Source organism: Zootoca vivipara, chromosome 12 (assembly GCF_965207765.1).
Source record: "Zootoca vivipara chromosome 12, rZooViv2.hap1.1, whole genome shotgun sequence".
Classification (NCBI taxonomy): Eukaryota; Metazoa; Chordata; class Lepidosauria; order Squamata; family Lacertidae; genus Zootoca; species Zootoca vivipara.
Window position 1 is genome coordinate 5,322,078 of NC_142595.1, and position 17,794 is coordinate 5,339,871.

At 45.8% G+C, this 17,794-nt stretch overlaps 1 protein-coding gene across 21 annotated transcripts in view; it reads right to left on the reverse strand.

Moving 5' to 3' along the window:
* Nucleotides 1–4,461: 4,461 nt before the first annotated feature.
* Nucleotides 4,462–17,794, reverse strand: part of FHOD3 (formin homology 2 domain containing 3) — a 315,286-nt gene continuing 301,953 nt past the window's right edge. For 20 of the 21 annotated variants that reach the window (XM_088655950.1, XM_060282217.2, XM_088655949.1 and 17 more), the window contains 2 exons: nucleotides 16,634–16,795; nucleotides 4,462–10,625 (listed from right to left, as the gene is read on the reverse strand). In XM_088655950.1, the coding sequence (XP_088512076.1) occupies nucleotides 10,543–10,625; nucleotides 16,634–16,795 (245 nt within the window). In that variant the 3' untranslated portion in view covers nucleotides 4,462–10,542. The remainder of the gene's footprint in view (nucleotides 10,626–16,633; nucleotides 16,796–17,794) is intronic. The other variant, XM_060282218.2, reaches the window with a different exon arrangement.

A 17,794-nucleotide genomic window follows, 5' to 3' on the forward strand; every position in this document is an offset into this window, starting at 1 on the left:
ATCACATAACACCACCCTGTGATCTTCGGATGAAGGGTGGTATACACATTTCATAAACAACAACAAAACACCCCAAAATGGTTTCCCCTTACAGCAGGCATGGGAAAACTCTGGCCTTTCAGATGTTGTTGGATTACAACTCCCATCACCCCTCACCATTGGTCTTGCTAGCTGGGGCGAAGCTACCTGGAAGCCCAGAGGTTCCCCACCCATGTTTTAGATGTATATCCATCACTAGGCCGTAATAATCCTTCCTTCAGAAGGACAGTGAATTTCAAAAGTTGAAGTGCATCAGGGGAAATGCTAAAATGGGAAAGAGAAACTGCGATTTCAACTGCATTTGCAAGGTACATACCGTGTTTCCCCCTTTTTAAGGCGTAGTCATAAAGTAAGCCATAGCAGGCTTTTAAAGTATTTGTTAAATAGAAGACACCCCCTGAAAATAAGCCATACCTCCGCGCTGCGCGGAGTGAGACCGCGAGCGCCCAGCCAGCCAGTGATACACAGCATGCTAGCCGCAGCAGGAGGAGGTTGTCTGCCTCTTTTCGGGAGGAGGCAGACGCCCGGAACCGGCTGCCGCAGCTGGGCCCAGCGAAGGCGAGGCCACTGCTCGCCCCTGGGGGCTGCGGAGGCAGCTGGGCAGGGACAGCCGGAGCCCAGCCGGGCAGCAGCAGCAGCGGGAGGATGAGTACGGTGCTGCTGCTGGCCACGGCAGGAGGAAGCAGGCGCCCGAAAGCGGGCCAGGTGGAGGCGAGCCGCTGCTCGCCTCGCCCCTGGGGGTCGCAGAGGAGGCTGGGCGGGGACAGCCGGAGGCCAGCCAGGCAGCAGCGGAAGGACGAGGACAGCGCTGCTGCTGGGTCCTGCTTCCTCGGGAGGAGCTGCTGGCGACGGCAGGAGGAAGCAGGCGCCCGAAAGCGGCGGCTGCTGCAGTCCCAACAGAGCGCGGAGCAGCGCCGCTCGTCCCGAGGCAGTGGGACCCAGCAGCAGCGCCGTCCTCATCCTCCCGCTGCTGTTGCTGCTGCTGCCGGGCCAGGTGGCTCCTGGGGGTCGTAGAGGAGGCTGGGCGGGGACAGCCGGAGCCCAGCCAGGCAGCAGCGGAAGGACGAGGACGGCGCTGCTGCTGGGTCCTGCTGCCTCGGGAGGAGCGGCACTGCTGCACGCTTTGTCGGCGCTGCAGCAGCCGCGCCGCCTTCGGGCGCCTGCTTCCTTGCCGCGGCCAGCAGCAGCGCCGTCCTCGTCCTTCCGCTGCTGCCTTGCTGGGCTCCGGCTGTCCCCGCCCAGCCTCCTCTACGACCCCCAGGAGCCACCTGGCCCGGCAGCAGCAGCAACAGCAGCGGGAGGATGAGGACGGCGCTGCTGCTGGGTCCCACTGCCTCCGGACGAGCGGCGCTGCTCCGCGCTCTGTCGGGACTGCAGCAGCCGCCGCTTTCGGGCGCCTGCTTCCTCCTGCCATGGCCAGCAGCAGCACCGTACTCATCCTCCCGCTGCTGCTGCTACCTGGCTGGGCTCCGGCTGTCCCCGCCCAGCCGCCTCCGCAGCCCCCAGGGGCAAGCAGCGGCCTCGCCTCCACCTGGCCCAGCTGCAGCAGCCGGTTCCGGGCATCTACCTCCTCCTCCTGAAAAGAGGCATAGAATCATACGATTCTATGATTCTATGAAAAGAAATGCCCCGCGGCAATGAGGGAGGGTCTCTGGGTTGGCTGGGCATGGGAGTTGAGCGTGGCGGCCCCAGGAGGAGCACGGGCAGCACTGGGCGCGCTCCTGGCTCTGACCACACTCGCCTGTGAAAAAGTATGACGTGCGCCCAGCTCCAAAGGTCAAAATGTAGATTGCTTAATTTAAAAAAATGACACCCCACCGAAAATAAGCCATAGGCTTATTTTCTTGAGTAAAATAAATATAAGACGGTGTCTTAAAATGTGGGAAACACGGTAGTTACCAGAGGAGGAGGCCACCACTCTAGTGCACAGCTGTTTAATGCATTAATCTGTAGACATAGTTATTCTCTGGCTGGAGTCCACAGGCTTCCCTAAGACCAAAAAATGAGCTCTGACTGGGTTTTTCGAGTTAGTAAAATCTATGTGTGTGTTGTCAGTGCACATCTGGAATTTAGAACTGCTAATGGATCTGCTGTGAAAGAAGAGAAGGGAGAAGTGTCTAGCCAACCAACTCATATGTTAAAAAGCATTACTACATTGCTGGCAGGCAGCCCCTTGCTCTCTTAAGTTTGCACCAGTAAATTGGAATGCGAAAGCAGGAGCTCAGTGTATATGCCTTGAGGCCGACTGGAATGCAGATTTCCCACCCCCACCCACAAAGCTACTGGGTTTTTTTTGGGGGGGCACAAATCATCTGCCAACTTATCGTATCTTTTCTTATCATATCAAACACATGATAACACATTAGGTCTAGGCTAAATCTGGTAGCCTAACCACTCAGCTGGTAACCCAGAAGCAATGGGGTATGAAGGGAGGGTGGTTGTGGTTCTAGTATCTGCCACCAGTCTAGTTTGGGAAATAGTATTGGGTGCCTGGTTTGAACTCATTCCCCCCTCCTCAAAATATCCCTCTAACAGAACAAGGTACTAACTGAGACACAAAATTCTTGAATAAGCATTGTTCTGGAGTAGTCAATAAGCCTGTTGCTGGAAGATGGCCATCTCTGTGTCCAGTTCTGGGCACCACAGTTCAATAAGGATACTGACTAGCTGGAACGTGTCCAGAGGAGGACAACCAAAATGGTCAAAGGCCTGGAAACAATGCCTTATGAGGAACGGCTTAGGGAGCTGGGTATGTTTAGCCTGGAGAAGAGAAGGTTAAGGGGTGATATGGTAGCCATGTTCAAATATATAAAAGGATGTCATATAGAGGAGGGAGAAAGGTTGTTTTCTGCTGCTCCAGAGAAGCGGACACGGAGCAATGGATTCAAACTACAAGAAAGAAGATTCCACCTAAACATTAGGAAGAACTTCCTTGACAGTAAGAGCTGTTCGGCAGTGGAATTTGCTGCCAAGGAGTGTGGTGGAGTCTCCTTCTTTGGAGGTCTTTAAGCAGAGGCTTGACAGACATATGTCAAGAATGCTTTGATGGTGTTTCCTGCTTGGCAGGGGGTTGGACTGGATGGCCCTTGTGGTCAACGCTATGATTCTATGATTCATCCATGAAAGAATCAGGAGGACATGACAAAAGGTATGTAGATTGTACTCCACAGCAAAACCCTAAATGATTCCTGTTACATACATTGTACAAGATGAGCCTCAGCAGAAGACAGGAGATGCACAAACATTTAAATGTCGTGTTCGAGATATTGAAACAGCTGTGAGGGATTGGGGGAAAAATGAAGGACAGTAATATAGTGGCATGATTTGCTGTGGCTGTTTCCCAGCTTCATACATTAATTAAAGCCATTGAGACCAGGCCTGTCAGATCTAATGGTGGAATACATTAAAGGGAAGCCAATGGAAACATGCAATTTTGGAAAATAAATTTAAGGGGGTAAAGAAAATGGAAAAAATCAGAGGCAACTCTCAAGGTCAAAAAGGGGATAAAGCAAAAGAAACCAGGGCGTGTTTCCACTAAAAGAAAGTAAAAATCTGGAATTAAAAAAACAACACAGTTTGATTTGGAAAGCAGAAACAGAGGACACACTAAAATAAGAAGTCAAAGTTGCAACAGGTGAATTTGCAAATGAAGTATGGGATGGTTGCTTCAAAGCCCCTCAGGGCAATACATTGGATGGAAGCAGGGACAACTACTATTCCAGGTACACTGTTACATATATCAAGAAGCAGAAGAGCAACAACAACTAGAGTTTATGGCAGTGACCAGAAACTAGTTCCAATGGAAGTTGTCAATATTCTGCACAGAAAACTGAGGTAATAAATGCACAGGAAAGGAAGTGGAAGCACATTTAAAGGAAGAGGGTGCTAAGCACCAAGCAACTGTGCCATTTACACCTGAACAAAACATAGCAGCGGAAAGGGAAAATTGTACCCTAGTTGAGATGACAGGATTCATGTTATTCCATGTATACTGGGGCAAAGCAATTATAGCAGCCACTTATTTAGGAGGAAGCAACATGTGGCCAGGACGTATTTTGCTCACCTCATCCCACTGATAAATTTATTCTCCATCACTACCTGTGGGGCTTCCTTTCTTTTCAGTGGTCTGTTTACATCAAGCACAATGTCCCCATCTTCTTCATGCCAGCAGCAGCTTCTTCCATTCTATTCCCTTTTCTGTAGCCAAAAGATGTTAGATGTTTCCCAACCTTTCTGTGACCATTCTGTGATGACCTCCTTCTTACCAGGGACAGCCAGTGAGACCAATAGTTCCTTTTTAAAAACATTTTGCATCTTGAAAAGGAGCGGAGAAGTGAAACAATGCCTGTTCAGTGATGGTCTGGATGAAGACTGAAATTAATACAAATACACCCCCCCCCTTCCCACAAAAAGAAAAAGCAGTGCATTAGAAAGCTTTATTGCATGATGTGTTTACATAATGCGGTAGAAGTGAACTTTAAAATTATATCAGAGATTTCTGGACACAGGTCAATGGTCAATATTCTAAGCCTGCATGGCACATTTTTTTTAAACCTAAAACAGAAGAGTAATTTGGGAGCAGAGATAGGTGTTGAGTATTTTTAAAAGGAAACTCCTGTTATACTCAATGTAGTGCCAAAACTGGATGAAGATTGCTACAAATTATCAGTGTGCTGCAGTGCAGGAAATTGGGGTGGGGGTAGTTAATTCAAGTTCTTCATTAAGTAAAACTGAGGATGAAATATTAAATTCAACATTTTACAGGTCTTTGCCTACAGCCAGGAAAACAACAAAATGAACAATGGTGTGCGTGTGTGTTCCCTGCAGGATATATATTTGACCATGCATGGCTTGTTCTTAAATTACAATTCATTGAATAACACTGCTGGAAAAAAAGCTTATTTTACACTATGCTACACACAAAACAAAGTCTAGTCACATTTACACATTTTTACAATAATTCTTTGCCTAGAAACGTGTCCTTTTCTACTTTAGAACTATATCTTTTTAAAATTCCCAGTTCACAGAAAAGATACAAGAAGTCCAAAGACAGTCCTTTGAAAAGGGAAATGTAACCCAACATCACAAATGGGCTTCTTCATTCACAAAAAAACCCTTGTATTTCACAGCTGTTAAAACTTAGTGATGGATAGTTGTAAGCCATCCATACCTATGCTTTAGGTAGCAAAGTATTTCAAAATTAAAGGATTCCCCCCTTGCATGTGTGTAAATTATACAGACTTTAGAATGCTCCTTTGAATTAGTCATGTATCTAAGTGAATTGTTAAGTAACTACATGTGAACCCCACCCCCACTTCACATTAATTGATTAATGTGGAAATTATTTTTACTACATCTTCTAATAAAGAAATGCTTCATTTTGACCAGGAAAACACAAAGCTCTCTGTGCTTTACAGAATATGGAGGCTATTTGTGATAGTGCAATCTTTTCCTTTATACTCTGGATGGAGGAGGAATCCAAAACTATTTGAAAGCTGTAGAAGACTGGATAGGGAATTCACTGCAAGGCTCTCCTGCACAAATGAATGTGCCACTGATATGCATGGGACAGAGCACTCAAGTGGAACTTGCACAGGAGAACTTCTGAGTGGATCGTGTCCAAAATCCAAGTCTCATTAACGTTACACGACTTTCCCTGAATATTACTAGCAACAATATATATATAAAACTAAGAAACCTGGAATTGACTCACCTAGGCTGCCAGCCTAAACACACTTATTGGGGAGTAAGTCCATTGAATTCAACGGAGCTTTACATCTGAGAAGACATATTTAGGCTTGCACTGTGCATGTTACTTGCGTCCAGCAGCAGGACTGCATCAATTTACAAATCTAAAATGGTATTTGCACTCCTGGCTAATAATTGCCTGAGGATGGCTTTCTAGAAAACCTTTGAGTGTTTACAGAAGAATGAAAAGTGAACATGGTCGGGGGGGGGGGGGAGAGATGCAGCACTGGTAAGCACCCTTTGCTATTAAGCAGGCAGCAAATATACAACCTAAAGCAATTCATTTCAAGGTCGACTGAAAACATTTTTTAATAAATGGGGGTCAGATTTAGAAGTTCAGCTGAAGTTAGTAAGAGCTGGCAACATTTTTGAAGAATGAACTCTACAGAATGCTGTATGAGTTAAGAAGAAGAAGAAGAAGAAGAAGAAGAAGAAGAAGAAGAAGAAGAAGAAGAAGAAGAAGAAGAAGAAGAAGAAGAAGAAGAAGAGGAGTAGTTTGGATTCGATATCCCGCTTTATCACTACCCGAAGGAGTCTCAAAGCGGCTAACAATCTCCTTTCCCTTCCTCCCCCACAACAAACACTCTGTGAGGTGAGTGAGGCTGAGAGACTTCAGAGAAGTGTGACTAGCCCAAGGTCACCCAGCAGCTGCATGTGGAGGAGTGGAGACGCGAACCCGGTTCCCCAGATTACGAGTCTACCGCTCTTAACCACTACACCACACTGGCTCTCATTTTAAAATGCAGTGGATAGCCTTGATCATGTTGCCAGGCTTTGCACTGTGACCTGAAACATCCCTAAAACATTTTTTGCTTTTAACCAACTACAACCGACATTCAGAATAGGAGGGGAGACTGAACCATGTGACTTCAAAATTGATATCGCTTCTAAAGAAAACTGCTTGGTTACCTTTGGTGCATTTTTTCCGAATGTTACACTATTTGTGCTGAGGAATTCTTTGCATTGCCATTTTTAGCCGAGAGTTCTTTTTGAACTCAAGAAAACAATTATTAAGGCTTGTGAGAAAATGACAGGTAGGGCTCCATGGACTCCCTTGTTACATAACATCTGAAATCTGTTATGTAGATGTTTGAAGCAACAAAGCAGCGGTGAATGAAAAAACATAGGTTCTGCTGTGATAGTACGTTTTGAAGCATGTTGCATGGAATTCCTTTGGGCATTTCTGCTGCATGGCTCAGTAGCTACTGTTCTTGAAATGTACTGTTGCCACTGACAATTATCCTTCAGTTTGACTTGGATATTGTTCACTTTCAAAGCCTTGAAACAATTAGATTTTTTGGCAGCACCTGATAAATGCTAGTATCTGTCTATGTCCTTATCAAAGGAACAGCATAACATCAGGCAGATGTGTGAACAGTCCCTTGGCAGCACGGGAGAGCTGGAGTACATTACTGAAAACCTTCAAGGCAAACAAAACGAAGATATAGATTCCCTTGGTGGTGTCTCTTTCTTGCATGCAAACTAGAATCATGAGCACATTTCATTCGGAACACATGAGGAGCTCTGTCAATCCCAGATGAGTAGCTATGGCCAAACTTTTAATAAACGGGTGATCATAGTGACGATTCAATGAAACTCATTTCATGAGCTCCTCGATTGGTATATGTTAGTTTTCTATACAAAAAGAAGTCCCCTCCCACTATTTTGCATTGCAAACTGTTTTGGAAACAGTAGTTTCAAAACAGATGGTTGTTTGGGATATTGGATTGTCAAAGAGAATGACATGACTTTGGTTGGGCCAGTGAAATCCTTGTGCATGAGCTCAAGTGGCTGATTGGATCCCAACTCATACCAGCAACCTAGAAAACATTTCCTGTGGGACAACTCCACTGGCATTATAAAAAAATTATGGTGAAATATCTGAGAGGATTTTATTTGCCAATGGTAAATAAAAAGAGCAGCATGGCAATCCTTGAAGGACCAGTTGTACATTTGTTTGCTGTCATGATAAAATGTGCTTTTTTGGAGTGCTGGGATACTGTCTAACTTAAGGTAAAGGTAAAGGGACCCCTGACCATTAGGTCCAGTTGTGACCGACTCTGGGGTTGCGCGCTCATCTCGCATTATTGGCCGAGGGACCCGGCATACAGCTTCCAGGTCATGTGGCCAGCATGACAAAGCCGCTTCTGGTGAACCAGAGCAGCGCACAGAAACGCCGTTTACCTTCCCGCTGTAGTGGTTCCTATTTATCTACTTGCATTTTTGACGTGCTTTCGAACTGCTAGGTTGGCAGGAGCTGGGACCGAGCAATGGGAGCTCACCCCGTCGCAGGGATTCGAACCGCCGACCTTCTGATCGGCAAGCCCTAGCCTCTATGGTTTAACCTACAGCACCACCTGTGTCCTTACTGTCTAACTTAGTAGGCAGTTAAGGACACCATATTTTACAGGAACAGGGAAGCAGGACCTCTCACTCCTGCTCTCTAGAAAAATGTTATATATGTATAATCCTAATATGTTATGCCTCAATAAGTACCAGAAGTGCTTATGACAAGAGTGCCTGTTAAGAAATGAAATTTCATAAGCTACACTGGGAATTTGACTGAAAAGTAGGTATAAATCTCAGAAATCATAAAAATGGCCAAATGGATGTTGTCAAGCAGACAGGTAAATGCAACTATTTAGGATGGTTCCCCACCACCACCCAAAATCCTGGTTAATGTAAAATGACAGTGGGTGCTCCTCTAGAGCACCAGATCTGTAGCAATTGTAAACATAGATTATTGTTTTTGTGCCTGAGCATTTCAACCAGCTCACCAGCTGCGTTTCAGGTCATTTCTCAAAACATATCATTTTGGAAATTTGCAATAACTTACTACTTTATTATGGAAGAAGATCCTTTGATATAGGAGGTGGGGGGGTATGCTTTTGAAAGCAAGGATTTTAGGAACCCCTCTGCCAGAGACTAACCTCATTCTCCTGAAATAAATGAAATATTGATTAAATACATTCAATTTCCTTCAGTTTACTGGCCAAGCCCTTCCCTCTTTAGTCAAAAATGCACACTGACTGGGTTTATTAAAAAAAAGCCCTTCCATATCATTGCAGAATCACTAAATAAACAGTATGTCAAAATTAAGGGAGTACACATTATCCAGGAGCCCTACGGTAGCTGTTACAAGAGACAAACATCCCCTTAGAGGGGCTAGGTCAAAATTAATAGCAACAGTAACTCATGGGACAAAATCCAGCAGTTGAGTGAGAGAAGCAACGTACAGATGGAATTTCTCACACTCTCTTCTTATAGTTGTATGGCCAGTATTTGGCTTTCCACGTAAAGGCTGTGACTGGAATCCGCCAGAATGATGTACAACTTTCTATCAAGTTTGTTTTTCAAGTGTTGAGCAATTGGCTGGCATGGTAACAGTGATGCAATCGTTATGCCTTCTTTAGTACCACTAGCTTAAGAGGTATGTTTAAGTGTAAAAAGTTCCCTTTCATACCAGTCTTCAAGAAAAGGGGAAACACTGAATGTGTTTGATTCTTGAATATTTCCAAGATTTCTAAAGAGCTGCTCCATGAAAGCCATGGAAATAAGCAGAAGAAACCTCTCTCAAATACATTCTTTAAACTACATTCTGTGCACTTCGGAAAGGAAGTCTCTGGATGTTAAAATATCCTCATAATTTGGGGGATGGGGGGCAGTTTCCATGTGCAAGGAGGAAACTGTCTCTATTCCCTGTTGTTTTGCGTTCTCTTGTGTGTTTTCATGGTTTGTGGTGTTGTTGAAAATGTAACTGGAAAGGAGTATAGCAGGACCTTTGTATAATTCATCCCAGTGGGCTTGACACAGTTATACTTTGCTACATTAGATTAAGAAAATAGCCTAACCAGCCCACGCGTGTGCACGAAACTCCTACTTGACATTGACAGCCAATCCTCTTTTGTCTCCGGCTAGTTGCTGGCATACTGCTATAATTTATATATACATCTCTACAGCTGAGTGACAAGAGGTACTCTGTGCTATCCCTGTGCACCTGTGCTATTATGTTGAATGTGCATGTACATGTTTGTGAGAGGTCCCGGTATAAAAATGTCCTAGTGGAATGAGTTCCTGTAAAAAGGATTTCCCTTCATGCAGGAAAGGATGCTTGAAAGTTGAAGGCACCTGGACTCGGTAGGCGTGTGTGTGCGTGCGCACGTGCATGCGCACATTGCGTGTGCACGCACACATGCACACACATACTCTGTATATACACAAGTAGACATACATTTTTACATTCTTTGGTGGAAAGTTAAAAATCCATGGCATGTTTCTATTTAACAACATTGTCTTCAGAGAGGCCATAGCAACTGTGACAGAAGTTAGTTTGCCTATTTAAAGAACTGCCCTCGAACTGACAAAATAGAGTACTTTACAATTATTACAAAAGGTCACGAGGAAAATGAACATAAACACCTTTCACAAAATACAAAATACATAAAGCCTTCTTAAAGACCACATCAATGCAGCATGAACAAGACAGAACAGCATTAGGCAATTTCCACGTCACCTCTTCCCCCACAGCCCTGACTTAATTTTACTGGTTCTGTTACACACTTTTTTATTTTAGCCCTTTGTGTTGCCTACTTTTTTCTGCCAGCTTCAGTATTATGAAAATGAATCTAAAAGATGATGGGGAAAGCAGCAAATGGACCTGACGGGAGAATGCTAAACTGAAAGACTGTTGGCAGCCTGTGTGGCTGTGCTTGTATATGACGATGACTCTTCTTGGAGTTGATATGGATGCCGTTATCACACCTGCATCTCTGAAGTGCCCATCAGACCCAGTGCTTTGGCTTCTTCTGGTGTCAGTCCGCTCTTAAGTGTCCTCCTTACTGTGCAGTCACAAAACAGAAAGAAAGAAAGGATGAAGGTGCTACTAGACTAAACGCAGAAATATAACCAGCCAAACAGCAGCTACAAGTACAGAATCAAAGCTTTCCCTTCCTGAAGAGTGATTTGTGCATTCTAACAGAGAAATATCCCAATGTACAAAATCAAGACCAAGAGCTGCCCACAACAGTGTCGGGTCCAGTTCTGGTCCACTGTCTGGGACTAGTTTCAATTAGCACAGCTCAAGGATATGGACAATGCGCTTGGACAGGTGAGGGTGACCACCTGTGCTCTTGTCCCTTGCCCAATGTGGCTTGTAAAATCTGGCAGAGAGCTGGTGGCCTGGGAAGTGACGGCCTCATTGCAAGACAGCTTTGTCCCAGATTGCCTGAAAAAGATGGCAAGGAGACTAGACTAGGAAGGTCTCCCTGGACCTGGAGGATCTGGCCACTAATATCCCTTTCACTGGCAAGATCCTCCAGTGGGTCATTACCATCCATTGCTGTGGATGACACTGGCTTTCTTGTTCCATTTCAGTCTGGAATGCATCCTGCTTTTGGCGCTGAGACCACCTTGGTCACCCTGTATGACGACTGCGTCGGGACAGAGAGAGGAAAATATGTCCCTGTTGATACTCCCCGACCTCTGCAGGTTCCACTACTATTCAGCATGGTATTCTTTAGGAGTTACTGTCAGAGTTTGGAGCAGCGAGCACTGCTTTGAAGGGTTTGTCTTCCTATTTGGATGGCCGGCTCCAAAAAATGAAGGTATTGTTTGACCCCATGGAGCCTCCAGTGCGGGGTTCTTCAGGTTTTGATCTCACACCGCACCACGGTAACATCTATATCAGGCACAGGCAAACTCGGCCCGCCAGATGTTTTGGGACTACAACTCCCATGATCCCTAGCTAACAGGACCAGTGGTCAGGGATGATGGGAATTGTAGTCCCAAAACATCTGGAGGGCCACAGTTTGGGGGTGCCTGATCTACATGAAACCTCTGAGTGGGGTCATCCATAGTTTTGGAGTGTGTTGTCATGGTGATGACATGCACCTGACTTCTCCTTTACACTGAAGGCAGGTGTAGGCAGGGGGTGTGCTGAGCTGGTGCCTGGGCTTGGCAATGGACTAGCAAAGGATGGCAGCCCAAACGGATCAGAAAGTTGCAAGCATAGCCTTCTCAAAACTTAATCAAATTCTATTAACGAAAAGCCTTTCCATTTAACAGGTGTTAAGGCCTTCCCATGTTCACTCAAGCTCCCAAATGCTGGGGAATGATAGTTTTTAGCAGACACATTTAGGCAATATCAACACAGCCTGGAGTGATAACCTACCCTGTGGATGTCGGTTGCAGATAAGCTACTGAAAATATTTTTAATACTACCAAAGTAGCGCAATGCTTTTATCAAGCAAACAACAACAACAACAACATAAATAAATAAATAAATAAATAAATTTATACCCCACCCGTTTGGCTGGGTTTCCCCAGCCACTCTGGGCAGCTCCCAACTGAATATTAAAGACACAATACAGCATTAAACATTAAAATCTTCCCTCAATAGGGCTGCCTTCAGATGTCTTCAAAATGTCAGGTGGTTGTTTATTTCTTTGACATCTGAGGTGAGGGCATTCCACAGGGCAGGTGCCGCTACCAAGAAGGCCCTCTTGCCTGGTTCCCTGTAACTTCACTTCTTGCAGTGAGGGAACTGCCAGAAGGCCCTCGGCACTGGACCTCAGTGTCCAGGCTGAACGTTGGGGGTGGAGACGCTCCTTCAAGTATACTAGGCCAAGGCCATTTAGGACTTTAAAGGTCAGCACCAACCCTTTGAATTGTGCTCGGAAACGTACTGGGAGCCAATGTAGGTCTCTTAGGACTGGTGTAATATGGTTATTTAGGGATGAAGGAACAAGGACAAAATGAAGCTGACAGAACCAACATCTGACTAAAGTAAAATTCAGGTCTAACACTGTGGATAAAAAAATTCTGACTATTGTCCTCAAAATCCAGTCAAGCTGGTCTAGCTTTCAGCAATCCAGCATGTGTTTATCCATACAGGACTACTAATTATTATTGTGCTTTACATCAATATTTGGTATTTTAAAGGTATTCTGGACACATTTTAATTTTGTCATACCAAATCATAGATTTTTTAAAATATATGTTGTGAATGCTATAAAAAAATCCCACCATGCAGTGCAATTTTTCAAGCATAACTATTAAATGCGTGCTTTAGCTAAGATTCCTGCATTGCAGGGGGTTGGACTAGATGACCCCTGGTGCCCCTTCCAACTCAAAGATTCTATGATTCTCTGTTTCCACCTTCTTAAGTACTTCAATCTCAGATTGCTTTGTGTGTTTAAGAATGTGGGAATTCATGAAAGATATTTACAAATGAAATACACATGAACTACAAAATGTGCCCATGGAATAATGAATCTGCCAAGTTCTCATGTGAGCTTAAATATTCAAGAGAGAATTCATTCTATGGATTCCAATGGATAGGATACATTTGGATTTCTTAACGCAGGTTTGCGCCAGCATTAAGAGCACACTATCAAGATTGGGTGATGAGTGTAAAATATCTCTATTTGTTCGGACTGTGAGATGGATAAGAATATAGGCTTTGTGAATAGCGCTCTTGCAAAAAACCTAGGAGCAGTATGCTTAATTGATGCTAACTTAGCATTTCAGGTGTATGTGGTTCAGTTGCATATAACTTTCATTCTGGAGCAGCTACCCTAAAACACTTGAGGAATGGATCCATTTTGAAGCTGACTTTGGTTCAATTCAATGTCATGTTGAGATTTTGAACATCAAGCTGGTGAGAGAGCTGGGATTTATTAGGTTAGCGGAAAGGGGTTTCTGCCTAAACATCAACAGAGTCTTTATTCCCTGTTGATGTTTTCCACTGAACACAAACGAGAACCAGCACCATGCAATAATATATAGCATATTCATTACCATCATTTTTTTTTTTTGCTCCCCAGTTCCCCAGAAGCAAAGGAGGCCTGGCAAAGATGAGAAACACATGGGGCCTTAATATAAGGGAGGGGATAAGAATGGACAGGAGCTACAGAAGAAATGTCCAATACTGTACAAGGCAAGCTGCAAGGAATAAGCACATGGGCAAATTATAAGTGAGTGATGCCACCGTATGGAGAACCTCAAATCCACGTGGATGGGGGAAGGGCTGCCGAGAATTGCAGTGGAAAGGAAAGAAAGGCCAGTGGCAGCTCATCTGCATTGCTAAGATGCTTGACCGCTCTATCCAAATGTCTGCATTACCTTTCCAAGGAAATGGCCACATGCAGGATCCCTCTTTGGGGAAAGTAAATGTGGTCTTAAGCACATGCCACAGGGGCGTACCCAGGATCAAAACTAGGGGGGGGGGCAAGCCATGGTCATTTAGGGGCAGGGCCAAGGCACGGGAGGGGAGGGGCCACAAAGTGGGAATGGGTTACAGAGCCCATGTGAAACTGACTCCGGGAAGAAGTTTCATCCTGGGCGCTGCCCCGGGGGAGAGCACACATGTGCGGCCAGGGGCATCGCAATAGGGGGGTGGGAGGGCCTGGGCTCCACTTTGTGGGGGGCAGCGTGGCGCCCCCTCACCACCTGCACCGACGGCTGCCCTGCCTGAGTAGGAGGAGGAGGGAGGGAGAGAGGGAGGGCTGGCCGAGCAGCCAAGAAGCTGTGCGCTCGATTTGCCTCTGCTTCCCACAGACCTGGCAGGGGCGCGAGCTGAGGTCTGCCCTCCTTTCCCTCCATCCCTCCCCGGCTCTGCGGCTTAGAGCCCCTCCACCTTCTCCACCTCCTGCTGTGAAGCCCCCTCGCCTTTCCGTGGCTCCTGCTGCTGCAGCCCAAGCAGAAGCGGTGGTGGCGCCTGCTGCGCACTCGGAGGGCGCGCCGACCCAGGAGCTGCTGAGGCGCTGCACCGCTGTGGACTATTGTTGCAGCCGCCAGGAGCGGCCCATGTGCAGCCCTCGGAGTCGGGGCCAGCGGGGTTGGGCATGCCGTCGGGCCCCAGCCGGCAGGAGCAGTAAGTGGTGGTGGCAGCGCCGCCGGGGTTGGGCTGGGCTGGTTAGGGACGTGGCTCCCGCGCTGCCCTCACACTGGAGCTCGAGGAGGGAGAAACGGAGAGGAGGAGGAAGCCGCTTCCCTGTCTCCATTGCTCCTCCTTTCCCTTCGCGCGGGTCCCTTCCTCCCAGTGGCGCCGCTAGCCTTTATGCGCGTGACGGACGCCCCGCCCCCCTGGCGGGGTGCCTTCTGATTTGCTGCCCCGGGCAGCCAGAAGGCTAGCGACGTCGCTGCGCCTTGCTGAGCCGCTTCAGGCTCTTCTTACGGGACCCAGACATGCCTCCAGCTCTCAGCTGTAGCCACCGCGAATCAGGACTATTTAAAAAAAAATTGCTTTGGGGGGGGCAGCTGCCCCCCTGCCCCATGCTGGGCACACCCATGACATGCCAGCTAATGAGAACCAAGGGCAGCTTGGTGCAAAAAAACTCTTAATCTGCAACAGCATTAACCAGCTCTACTGCCAATTCATTGCACTTTGTGACTGTTCAGTCCCTGTTGCTGTCTCTCCTTTGGTCTAACTTCACAAAAATGCTAAAAGAGTGATGACGGCGTTAGAAAGTTGGTTTTTATTGATTTGTTTGGAGTTCTATTCCACCCTATCTCAGCGGCTCAGGGAAGGCTACAATGCCTTTAAAACCCTCTAAAAATGTCTCTTTACATACATCAAATCAAAAAGCTGAAGGACTAACTGTATGCCTCTTACTCATTTACACAGCAATTAATGTGCACACACTTTTACAGAGTGGCCCTGGATTTTAAGAGGTGCTAGCCAAATGGTCCACTGGCTTCTGCATTCAGCTGGTGGTGCTTCTTGAGAACTCCCAAAGAAGAACTGGGCAAGGAAAATGTACTGGCTTTGGGTACAAATATAGCCACAGCAAGTTCCCATTTGAACTTCTGAAGTGCCGCCAAAATCAGGAATGACTGCATCTTTGGCAGGCAGCACTTTTTCAGTAATGTCTGAAACCTCTCCGAGGGCCAAACAATACAGGATGATAAACACTTCACATGTGTTTTTTATTTTATTTTTTATTTTCTTACGGTTATATTTCCACCTTCTAACGCGGAGCCTAAGCTGGTGCAAATTTGAGCGTACTTCTGAGCAGATGCCCTATTGACTTGTGAGGACACTGAAGTTTGGGGACACACAACTGTCTTATGCTACTTAGCCCTGGATCAAAAATAAGAATTCTGTTCTGTGGAGATGCCAGGGTTTCTGCGTGCATGAAATTTTGCACTTGGACAGGGGGCAGCAGGGTCTGAGCAATGAATTTTTTGATTCTTAGTTCGAATGCTAATATGAAGACTTCATTAGACAAAAGGACAAAACAGCTCTTGGTGGGGGGGGGGGAAGGGGGGAAGCTAAGGATGGCACCCCCTCCTTTGCAGAGGGGGCCTCCGTGGGTCAGCAGGGACTGAGGGCAGCCACATCCATCATTGGAGGGCAGGTGAGGAGTGGGGCGTGAGCAGCCCAGCTAGGGGAGGAGGGGACACCCTCCCCACAACTCCTCAACCTCTCCTTTCCCCACTGGGGTGGGGTGGGGGGCAAAAATCTGGGAGGGTGAGCAATTGAGCAGTCATTGAGTTCTGTCTGAATACAAGGTCTTATCTTGACCTTGCATACAGACATGCCTGTGACAGTTTAAAAAGCAACATTCATTCAACTATCATATAAATGCAGTAGTCAAACCATGGGTGACAAAGTTGGAGGACCCTTCATGAAAATCCACATGTCTCACTCCTTGACTCTTTGCAATTTTAGCTAACCCCTCCACCCCAGCAGCTCAAGGGAGCAGCTCACTTCTGTCCTCCTGTACTTTTGAGTACTGCATTCATGGCTTCCAAGAGATCTTTTCTATAGCATATGCAACACACATACATAAACAAAACAAAAAGGACAATCAGTTCTCCTTACTGGTTCATCAGGTGCACTTACATGACTTCCTGTTTGCTCTTGACCGCTTCCTTTCTCTAGGCACTGCTCGCTGACTTGGCACTTGTGTGGCAGACTTGACAATGCGATCCATGATCTCGTCTGCTGCATCATCTGTAGCATTAGGTGAATCATCATTCCCAGCGTTCCACGAGCCAACGCGACCTGGAAAATGGAATTGGCAACATGCCATGATTTTATATTCCACATTGTTCTGATGGTTTCGACAAGTAAGAGCATGTCCTAATATTTTATAATACCGGCCACCAAGATTCAGGTTCTGTTTCACTAACCTCTGATCTGTCAAAGTTTGCAGAGCACCAGAAAACTGCCTAGAACTAGGTCAGATGGGAGTAATAGCTCATCAGGTTGGTTCTATGCCACAGAATAATTTGGTTCGGGGCTTACCCAGGAGCATCATCACCAAAAATATTTTTAAACTGCAATTTATGTAATTAAACCAGTTGTGGCGTTTGCCCATTCCTTGTGATTATGTTTGTATAGGGGGATGGAAATGGTTAATATAGATTGGCCAATGAGAAAGCTCAGAGGTGGAGCCTACCTGGTTTTGAGGCTCAGCCCAGGGGTTTACCATGGAGAGGTAGAGGAGTGAGGGTCAGACAGAGGCAGAAAAAGTTGAACATAGTGGTTGTGACAGAGTGAGAGACAGGGACCGAACTGAGAAAACTTGGTATTGTAGGCAAGGATATTAGTAGACAATATAAAAAACTGTTTTTATATGCGATGATGGCAGCAAGAGTTCTATTGGTGCAGAAATAGAAACAAGAAGAGTTACCGACGAAGGAAGAATGGCAGATGAAATTAATGGACTATGCAGAATTGGACAAGATGACAGAGAAAATTTGAAGCTGCCGGGACCAGAGATTCTTGGAAGAATGGAATAAATTTGAGAACTATTTGAAGAATAACTGTAAACAACATATTATGCTAGTAGGTTTGCAAGAAGTTTTGTAAGGAGGACTATATGAAATAATACAAAGAAAATCTAGGAAAAGGAGAATTTGTTATAGATTATTTAAAGTAATAGTGAAGTTGTAGGAATACAAGAGTAAGTTCAGAGGACTGGAAAAATCTCTCGTGGTTGGTGGAAGTCCAAAATATTGTATAATATATGAATAAATGTGAAGTAATGTTTAGAAAATA